The following is an 11118-nucleotide window of genomic DNA, read 5'->3' as shown; positions in this document are numbered from 1 at the left end:
TGAAGGGTCCTTGCAGGTTAGTTCTCAGCCTTTGGCTCTTTTCAATCCAAACCATTTCTCCATTTGGAACTCCATATTTCCTAGAGTAGCAGTTCCTTATTGTGTGACCTCTTTTACAACAATAATAGCAAGTTGTTTGTCTAGAGAAATTGCTTTTAAATTTTCTGAAATCTTGGTTTTTCTTAAAAGCTCCTTTCTTTGACTTGAATGACATGCTCATGCTTTGATTAAAACCAAGTCCACTCCTATCAAAAGTGTTTCTTTATTTTCCCAAAAGAATATCTAAATTTTCATTTCCATTTGTGAACTTTGCAAGAGTAGATTTTAAATCATTTTCTTTTTCAAAGATCTTGCAATTTTCACAAACATCTTTTGAGGAGGTGGAGGTTTCATAATGAGCTTCACTAAAGTTGAAAATGGTTTGAATATTTTCATGCTCATGTTTCAAATCCTCAAGCTCTTGTTCAGCTTTAATTAAAACATTCTCATACCATTTCAGCTTGTTTTTAAGCTTTGAATTCAAGGCATCCAATTTCACAGCCTCTTTATGAATTTGTATAAAAGCTTCTTGGAGTTGATCATAGTCCGGATTAGATTCAAGGTCAGAATCACTTACAATTGTGTCTTGGTCAGCTCCAGCCATCAAACACAAGTTGTTCTCTTCAAATTCAGATTCATCACTTGTTATGCTTGAGTCATTATCTTCCCAAGCAATGTAGGCTCTCTTCCCTTTGCCATTTTTCTTCATTTTCTTCTCCTCTTGTTGCTTCTTCAAGAGGTTTGGACACTCAGCTTTCATATGTCCCGGTTTTCCACACTCAAAGCAATTGAAGGAGGATGTGCTTGCTTCCTCTTTCTTATTGGTCTTTCTATTGAACTTGTAGGGGGAATTCCTCTTTTTCCTTAAGAATTTTCTGAACTTCTTCACTAGCAAGTTGAAGTTCTCAGTTTCGGAATCATCGGAGCTTGACTTTTCACACACCTCTTTGCCTTTGGCAAATTTCAAGGCCTTTAATGACACTCCTTTGCCCTTCTTGTCCTGCTGTTCATTTTCTTCAAATATGTGCAGCTTTTGCTCATGCTCTCTTAGCTTCCCAAAGAGAGTAGCAAGTGTCAAGGAGGTCAAATCCTTTGATTCTTCTATGGCTGTCACCTTAGCTTGCCATGATCTGTCCAAGCATTGCAGAACTTTCAAATTCAGCTCTTCTTTTTCAAATTTCCTGCCAAGGTCAACAAGGTAATTTATCAAGTGTGTAAATCTCTTTTGAAAGTCAGAAATAGATTCACCATTGTTCATTCTAAACAACTCATATTCTCTTATGAGAGTGTGCTTTATAGATCTCTTTACATCACTTGTTCCTTCATGAGTGACTTGCAAAGTATCCCACATTTCTTTAGCAGATTTGCATTGTGATATTCTAAAAAAACTCATCAATAGACAATGCAGATGTAATAATGTTTTTGACTCTATAGTCATATTGGGCTCTTTTCTTTTCATCATCACTCCACTCACTCCAATGTTTTTCTCTCTTCTCATCATCATCTTTTGTCATAGCGATATAGAGTCCATTTTCTATTGCATCCCAAACAGCAATGTCAATTGCTTCAATGAAAATTCTCATCCTAATTTTTTAGTAGACATAGTTTTCACCATTGAAAACAGGAGGTATATGAATAGACACACCCTCACCATAGGGTAGGTTGTTATTGGCCATTTTTGAAATCTTGAATAACTCTCAAGAACCTTGCTCTAGATACCAATTGTTAGAAAAGAATGGCACAATTCAAGAGGGGGGTGAATTGGATTCTATGACACTTTAAAAATTTCAGAGTATTTAGGATCTTTATTTAAATTAAACTTTTCTAAAAATGAATTTTCAATGAAGTTTCTTAAAGACTTGTTGTAGAAGAATGAATTCTATATGCTTTCTTGATTACAAAACAATGAGGTTCAAAGTTAACAGCAATATGTAATGCTTTAATTCAGTTTAAACCAACATTATTCATGCACACATGTTAATCAAGAATCATCTTTTTTAATGTACAATCAAGATATTACACAAAGTAAAAGACAAGGGTAAGAGAAGATTGCACAAGTCTTTTATCCTGGTTCAGCCACTCCACATGTGACCTACATCCAGTCCTCAATCACAACCTTGTCAAGATTTTTTCCACTATCTTAATGAAGAAGGTTTACAAGCATACCACACATGCATATACTCTTATATTCAAGATAACCACTTTCTTGACCCCAAGAAAGCACCCCTTGTAGAAACCCACTACAAGAATTCTTTACCACTTGAGAAACCCTCTCAAGATTTACAAGTATTCACAAAGAATTAAGGAACGAATTCACCTGGAATTCAGAAGCAAATTTTAATCTTTTCCCTGTCAAGAATGTGATGATGATGATGATCTTTTCTCAAAGTTTTTCACAAACATTTTTCTTCTTGGATTCACAAAGAAAACTCTCCAAGATTGTCACAAAGACTCTACAAAAACGTTTTTCTAATTTTGATTCTCAATTCTAACTGTTCTAAAGTTTCAAAATGTTCAAACTATTTATACAAGTTTCAGAACCAGATAATCGATTATTTTAAAGAATAATCGATTATTTTGTTCTTCAGGTTTTTTGGAAATCTGGAAACCAACCAAGAACAATATAATCGATTATTTTGCAGGATAATCGATTATTCCAGAGAGTCATTTCTAGGATAATCGATTATTTCACAATTAATCGATTATTGCAGCAAGGCATCCCATTTTGCCTGTTGCTGGAATAATCGATTATATTTAATGATAATCGATTATTTTGAGTTAGTTTTCAAAAATTCGTTTTAAGTCTCAAAATAACTTCTTAATCCTTTTAACTCATCATCATACACTCCCTAATCATTTTAGATATAGATTTAGCTTATGCACACAGCACACACAACAAATAAACTCAATCAAAACATTTTGTAAACTATTTCTGTAACACTCCGAATTTTTCTACTAATACAATGAATAATTATTATTTATTTTTATATTTATGAAGATTATTTTCTTATAATTATTTTGATTAATTAAATGGGTTTGATTGAAGTTTTAAAGGTTTTTAATAATAATCATTTATGAAAATTATTTTGTATAATATTATTAATTATGATATTTTGTTATAATTATTATTTGAAGAAAATTATGTTTTAAATTGTTTTGATATTTTATTTTAATTTGATATATATATATATATGTTAATTATTTATTTATTAATTAACAGTCCTGGATTTTTGTAGCTCTGGAACGGGCCGTTCCACTTTGGGAACGGGCCGTTCCGGATGTGTTTTTAAAGGACAAAGTGTTGACTCAGAATGGGCCGTTCTGGTTTTGGAACGGGCCGTTCTGGGAGATATTTTTGTACATGTTCTATGTGCCCAGAACGGGTCGTTCTGGATTCGGAACGGGCCGTTCTGGCCGCGGCCTGGTGCTTATAAATAGAGCGTTTTGCACTGTTTAAAATTCATTTTCTTCATTTTCTTATCTTTTTCCTCCTTTCTCTCTGAAGACGAAGGGGAACCTAGAGGGGGCGACCAACAAGATTCAGCTCCTGCTTATCGAGGTAAGGGGGGAGTGAGAAATCTTGCTCTGGGTGTGGGAATATATGCTGGGTAGTGGGATTGACCCCCAATCCTGTGTTTGCTGTATTTTTTTGTATGCTCATGTATGAGGGGTTTCTCCTAATTGTATCTGTTTTGTTTATTATTTTTCTTATATGCAATTAATTATATGATTTGAGATCTCTATAGGTTCCTATGGGACACTCTATGAGAAATAGGTAAAATATAAATATTTTCTGTTTTGATTTCTGATTGCTCTATTATATTCCTTGTTGAATGTGATGTGTAAGTATGTGATTAATTTTGAGAATAAATATGTTTTGATATGATTTAGAGTGCTCTATGGGTTCCTATGGGAAACCCTATGAGAAATAGGCAAAATATAAATATTTTTTGTTTTGATTTCTAATTGCTCTATTATATTTCTTGTTTGATGAGATGTAAAAATATGTATTTAATTTTATGAATAAATGAGTTTTGATATAAATTAAAGTGCTCTGTGGAGGCCTTGTGAATATGATGAGATAATGTGAAATGTGATTGAAACATGAGATATGAAATGTGATAATGAAATATGATGTGAAATGACCATGAGAAATGATAATGAGATATGAGAATGCATAGAGTCTTGAATGACATGCATCATTTGCATAAGTGTTTTAAGGGTATGATATGGAATACACCGCCAGAGAAGGCCCCTTAGTGTAAAAGCTTTGGGGATTAGTCCTTGGGGATAGCTCGGTTTGGAAGTCCCAGTCTCGCCCATTGTGTGCATGGGATGTATCTTGCGCGGCTTAGCTATCCCGACGAGACTCTGGTAGTATATCCTTTTAGTAAGAGTGCGCAGAGGGTGTGACCCGGCATGTACTCCTAGACTACTCTTCGTGTATTGCTAGCGGCAATATGCCATGTGATGTTTTACTGGCGCCACATGCATGATAATATGTAGTTCGTGTCCATGCATATGCATTCTTAATGTTATATGATAAAGTGATGGTTTATGTCTTGGATGAGTGTGATGTTATTATTAATTTATCTATGTTATACTTATTTTGTTTGTGTTTGGCTATTCGGCGTATATTTCTACACTGTGAGCCAGAGTGAGAAGTTTCTCACTCCCTTTTCTCGTGTTGTTCTGTTTTGACTGTTATACATGTGATCATCAGCGTGAGGCTAAGGATGTTGGTGATGAAGCTTAGGCTTCTATGTTAGGTTTTGCTCTGATAGGACATGTGACATCGGGACATAGATAAAATTAGTTTAAAGATGTTCTTATTAAATTATTTTAGAAAATTCAATTTTATTTCTTTGTAATTTTACCGGCATATTATTTGGATTAAGTTTATGAATGTGAACTCTTTACCCTTACGTGGCTGGAAATTTGATTTTTAATAATGAAATTTTTTATATTTTTTATAATTACTGTATATGTATGTTGGGGTAGAGGGTGTCACAATTTCCTATTACATAGCACTTTCTTTTGACTTTGTTTTGTCTTCTAAGTTGTTGTTGTCATTGGCACACATTTGTTATCATCAAAACTCTTCAAGCCTTAGAGGTGATCTCATCAAGTTCAGGTTCCAACAATATCAACAATCTTCCCCTTTTTGATGATGACAAACCATGACACAAATCATGACAAACCAAGCTAGGCTTTAACCATTGTGCTTTTTCTTTCACTTTCAACACCTACAAAACACAAAACCTGCAAAGCCATACACACACACAACAACCTTTCTCCCCCTTTGGCATTATCAAAAACAAATCAAGCCATATTTGTTCACAATATACAATATAAGCCATATGCATACTCCTTAGGTGCTCAGAACAATACCAAAACACATAACACATCATAGGTATTGATCAACATCCAAACTTTGTGAACAGAAAATTTTCAAATTTATCAAGTTATCTTCAATCACAATGTCTAATTCATTACCATAAGAATTAGATGATCAGCAACAAAAACATTCATTTGTCAACCAAAATCACAATGTGCAGTTCATTATTATAATTCAAAGTCCACAATCATTATCAATTATGCCAATCAAAAATCAATTATCAGAATATCAATATTCAAAAACAGAAAATCAATCAACATGCTCAAAAAAACAGAGCATTATAGCATCAACCAACCAAATCAAAATTGTCACACCATCCAAACCAATATATCAGCAATTTAAACTTCAAATACCATCAGAAATTAAATTGTTCAACAGATTAAAGCATTCAACTTGTTCTGGAATTAAAAATATTAGAACCAAATTGAAATTAAAATTCAAAAACAAAATCTAAAAGTCCTAATTAAAAACTGATCAACAGAACAAAGCAGAAATCACTCCGAGTCTTCAGGTATGCCTAGGTGAGTCTTGAGTCGGTTCACTTCACGATCAAGATCATCAAACCTATCAAGAATACCAGAAAACAATGACTCATGCCTTCTAGACATCTCCATCACAACGTCAAGCTTACTTATCATGATTTGCTGGAATGGAGAGAATGGTTTAGGCTCCGCTTCTGGTTCACGGTCAGGCTCAGCTTCAACCTGTGGTGGCTGATCTTCATCATGTGATGGAACACCATCTTCATCGGTCGTCGGTTCAGGGGTTGGAGGTACATCTCCCTTGAACACCCATTTGTCTTCCTGTTTGAGCATCCCCATGTGATGCAAGGAAGATTTCTCAATTTTGTTAGAGGCATGGAGAATTATTTTCTTCTCCCCTGTCAAGTCTACCCCTGCATTCTCAAAGATTTTTTACAGCAACAGAGCATACGAAATCGGTCCATCCTCTTTCCGTCTTGCTTTCCACATACAATCATTAACGACTGATACCCAATCAATTTTGATTTTCTTCTTAATCACATGCATCAGTAAAATGTCATCCCTTGACATTTGGGCATGGTTATGCAGACGGGGTTTTAACATCCAAGCAATTATAAAGGAAATTAAACGGGAATTTTTCTTCATACCTCCCGCCAGAAACTTGTTGTAGTTGGTGGTCTCAGGATTCCTCTGACAATCCCTGAAGGTCGTCAGCTCCTCAAAATCACCAAAGTTGAAGGGTTGGGGTTTTTCACGTCCCGTGCCGCTCAGCCCGGCAGCCGCCTTCAATGTTGGCCCGTCAAGCTTAATAAGCTTCCCCTTCACCACTAATTGCATAATGCCTTCATTGCTTGTTGCAAAGCAAAGAAACAATCTAATCAACTCAGGGTAGTAGGGTCCGTCCATTTCCAAAAACTTTCCAAGTTCTTGGTGCTCCAGAAGAGTTGGAAAGCTAAAGCCTTCATTCTTGAACCATTCCAACTTAAGGGTCTTGGGAGGAATGATTCTCCGCCCCGCATACCACTCAAAATAATACTTGTGGGTCTTCTCATCCGTGAACCACTTGGAAATCAGTTGCCCTGAGGGCAGAGGGCGTTTGCTCCCCCTCACTTCAAGCTTCTTGGGTCTCTTGGAGGAAGAAGCCATGAATGGGTCTTGGTGGAGAAGAAGAGAATGAGAGAGATGAGGAGGTTAGGGTTTGAGGGTTTGAGAGAATATGAGAATGTGGAGAAATGAGAGGTTTTGAGGGTTCTTATGCCCTAGCACGTTCTGAGTGGGAGAGGTTTTCCAACTGAAGAGTTATAGGAGGTTAAGGGTTTGGCGCGCATATAAACCGTTCAAAATGCTTCAGGAATGTCTAAAGTCACCGAGATAATCGATTATTTATACAAATAATCGATTATTTGTATCAGTAAAACCCTTTAAAAACACTATCTTCTATGAATAATCGATTATTTTTAGAATAATTGATTATTCCAGAGGGTGGTTTTTCCTAACTTCGCCCAAATAATCGATTATTTACCAACAACACCACATCATCACATATATGAAACCACCATCAATTACATTTGCTGGACCACAATTCTAGACTTATCCACGACATCTCACCACATCACCCATAGTGACTCATCACATCATACATGAATCTAATTCCTCATAAAACAATATAATACATACTCATTATTCATACTCACAAGAATATATTATTCACTTATACAAGAAAATTACATATTAGCGAGGGACTATTCCCTCGCTATTTCGTCTCTGATCCCTCGCTAATCAGATTTGCGATGGAATAGTGATGAAATTGCGAGAGACCATTCCCTCGCTAAATACAGGTAGCTAATTAGCGAGGGATTTAATCCCTCGCTGATCTGTAGCAAAATCTGTCGCCAATCCCTCGCTAAGTTCCTCGCTAATTATATTAAGGATGCTTACTATTTGCTCGCTAATTTGTGGTCAAGCTTCCCCGCTATTCCCTCGCTAAGGGGTCGCAAAATATCCCTCTCTAATTTGTAGCTAATCCCTCGCTAATGTTCCCTCACAAACCCCTCTCTATTCCCTTGCTACATTTCTTAGCTAAGGCCTTGCAATTCCCTCGCTGAATATCCCTCGCACACCCTTCTCTATTCCCTAGCAATATTTCCCTAGCAATTATCTCGCTATTCCCTCTCAATATTTCCCTAGCAATTGTCTCGCTATTCCCTCGCAATATTTCCCTAGCAATTGTCTCGCTATTCCCTCGCAATATTTTCCTAGCAATTGTCTCGCTATTCCCTCGCAATATTTCCCTAGCAATTATCTCACTATTCCCTCTCAATATTTCCCTAGCAATTGTCTCGCTATTCCCTCGCAATATTTCCCTAGCAATTGTCTCGCTATTCCCTCGCAATATTTCCCTAGCAATTGTCTCGCTATTCCCTCGCAATATTTTCCTAGCAATTGTCTCGCTATTCCCTCGCAATATTTCCCTAGCATTTATCTCTCTATTCCCTCGTAATACTTCCCTAGCAATTATCTCGCTATTCCCTCGCAATATTTCCCTAGCAATTGTCTCGCTATTCCTTCGCTATATTTTCCTAGCTATTTGCTCTTTTTTCCCTCGCTATTTTGTCTTTCACATGATATGTCTCGCTATTTCCTAGCAAATCCCTTACTGTTATGTTTTGGTTATCATCGCTAATCCCTCACTATTTTGTCGCAATTTTATTTTTAATATTCACATATTCATCTTTACTTGGATTTTTCATACTATAACTATCATAATTGTTTTGTTTTGATATCAAGATTGTAGTACCTGTATTTTGCATATCAAATATATTATTGTGTCATCAACTTGCATCAAATAAAATAAAAATACTAAAGGCTAACTAAAACAATTCTGAATTACCAACATAATAAAAATATTCAGTACCAACTAACATAATAAAAATACTCAATACCAACTAATATAATAAAACTCTTCAAGTGAGTTAACAATGCTAATGTAAATAATAAAAAAACTAGAATTCAACATTTTCATTCTTGATTCTTCCCAAGTTTTTTGACTGATGATGGTGATGGCATCTTTAAGGCAGGTAATATCTCTTTCCTCAAAAACTGCATTTGTGCCTGCATTTGTTCCTGCATTTGTTGTTGCAAAAGTGCTTGCATTTCTGTTTGTGCCTTCATTTGTGCCTGCATTTGTGCTTGCATATCAGCTTGTGCCTTCAATTGTGCCTGCATATATTGTGCTTGTGCCTCCATCTGTGCTTGTAGTTGTGTCTGCAATTGCATTTGGGATTGTGTTTGTAGATTCAATTGTGACTGCATCTGTTCTTGCATTTGAGACATTTGTGTAGCTAATGTAGTGATGTCTTCTCTAACAGGTGTGGTAGAGGGACCTACAACCGTTGAAGATGAACCATGCATAGTAATGCTAAGATCTAAGCTATGACCCATGCCGTGGATTCTACCTTTCTTATTTTCACCAGAAATTTGTGTCCAAACATCAGTGTCAACTATAGGATTCTTTGATGCGTCTTCCCCATACTTTTCAGCCATAGCATTTTCATATGATTCCTACAAAAAAAAATGTATCAAGGTATATATAGTAATAGATAAACAATGTTTAATTTTTACATTAAAAATATATACACACTCTTACAATGAAATTTTTGGCTTTGTTAGAGACATATTCACCATCTTTTCTTTTATGAACTTTGTTGTACAATTCACCATAAGAAATAGGACGTTTATGCTCTGCTTCCTGTGAAATAATATGCAATTTAAGATAAATACATAAACACATTTAATTAATAAACCACAATCAATAAAAACATAATAGTATAAAGTTATAATATTTATGATACAAAAGAAATTTTTATCAAGTATAATTAGCCAAACATATTACAAAGAACCAAAAGCCATTTATCATACAATTGTAACATATTATGACAGAGCTTAACATAAAAATGAATTGTCAATATTAATAGAAAAAGTATTGACAATGAATACCATTTTTCTTAAGTGTCGTCCAAAGCTTCTTGACCCTCCAGTGTGCATCATAGCATCGGGTTTGGAAGCCCTATTATTTTTACCCGCAATAGATTTCCTTTTCCACTCTTGTGTTTCCCATATATCTACTAATCCGTCCCACATCTCAGTCCTTATACCTCTTGGCCCATGACCCTTTAAGTCTTCAATATTATCTGAATTTTCCCTTTGTTTTGCCTTTGTCCTTGCCTTAAATAGATAGTCAGGATATCGATCCATGCATGTCAAATCCCAAACCTTCCTTGCCATACTGCGATCGTAATCTGATGCAAAACGATGCTTGTTCTACAACAATGTGAATTAAGTAAATTAATTGATATATACATATATATATACACATATACATACACACATGTAATATAATATATAATATTAACATGATAACTTCTTACCATAAAATCATTGAACAATATTTCTTTCATATCAGTAGAATAATTTTTTAGGATATTGCAAGCAACATAATCTCTTATTTGCGAGGGATTAGCGACAATACTTTTCCCTCACTAATTTGCGAAGGATTTGCGAGGGATTTGCGAGGGATATACTTATAACTCATTAGCGAGGGATTTGCGACAAGAAAAAACCCTCGCTAGATGAAAAATTCATTTTTTTATTTTGGGTCATAATTTGGAGAGGGATTTGCTAGGCATTTGCGAGGGCTTTAGTTCCTCGCTAAATAAGCACTAACTTTAGCGAAGGATTTGCGAGGAGATAAAAGTTGGTCGCAAAATGTTCCTATTTAGCGAGGGAATTGAGCGAGGGATATAAATCCAAGCTATTTCCTCGCTAAATTCCCTCGCTAATCCGCAAAATTCTTGTAGTGTTTGCGAGGGATTAGCGAAAACAAATTTCCCTCCCTAATTTGCGAAGGATTTGCGAGGAATTTGCGAGGGCTATACTTATAACTCATTAGCGAGGAATTTGCGACAAGAAAACTCCCTCGCAAGATAAATTTATTTTTTTATTTTGGCTCATAATTTGGAGAGGGATTTGCAAGCCATTTGCGAGGGACTAAGTTTCTCGCTAAAGAAACGCTAACTTTAGCGAAGGATTTGCGAGGAGACAAAGGTTGGTCGCAAAATAGCGAGGGAATTTAGCTAGGGATATAAATCCAAGCTATTTTCTCGCTAATTAGCGAGGGATTAGAGAGGAATTATGTCTCTC

General features: G+C 35.6%; 1 protein-coding gene across 1 annotated transcript; it reads right to left on the bottom strand.

Annotated features, from left to right (window-relative positions):
* Positions 1 to 8772: 8772 nt before the first annotated feature.
* LOC145951726 (uncharacterized) lies at positions 8773 to 9724 on the bottom strand. Its single transcript, XM_083063631.1, has 3 exons — positions 9566 to 9724; positions 9375 to 9480; positions 8773 to 9302 (listed from the first exon to the last, which is right to left on the bottom strand). The coding sequence occupies exons 1-3, from the start codon at positions 9707 to 9709 to the stop codon at positions 8938 to 8940; spliced, it is 615 nt and encodes a 204-aa protein (XP_082919757.1). The 5' UTR covers positions 9710 to 9724; the 3' UTR covers positions 8773 to 8937.
* Positions 9725 to 11118: the final 1394 nt, after the last annotated feature.

The sequence above is a fragment of the Cajanus cajan genome, chromosome 9 (genome assembly GCF_000230855.2).
Source record: "Cajanus cajan strain Asha chromosome 9, NIPB_CcT2T_4, whole genome shotgun sequence".
NCBI classification, from domain to species: domain Eukaryota; kingdom Viridiplantae; phylum Streptophyta; class Magnoliopsida; order Fabales; family Fabaceae; genus Cajanus; species Cajanus cajan.
The sequence above is the reverse complement of the archived record's forward strand: the minus strand, read 5'-3'. Positions and strand labels throughout refer to the sequence as shown.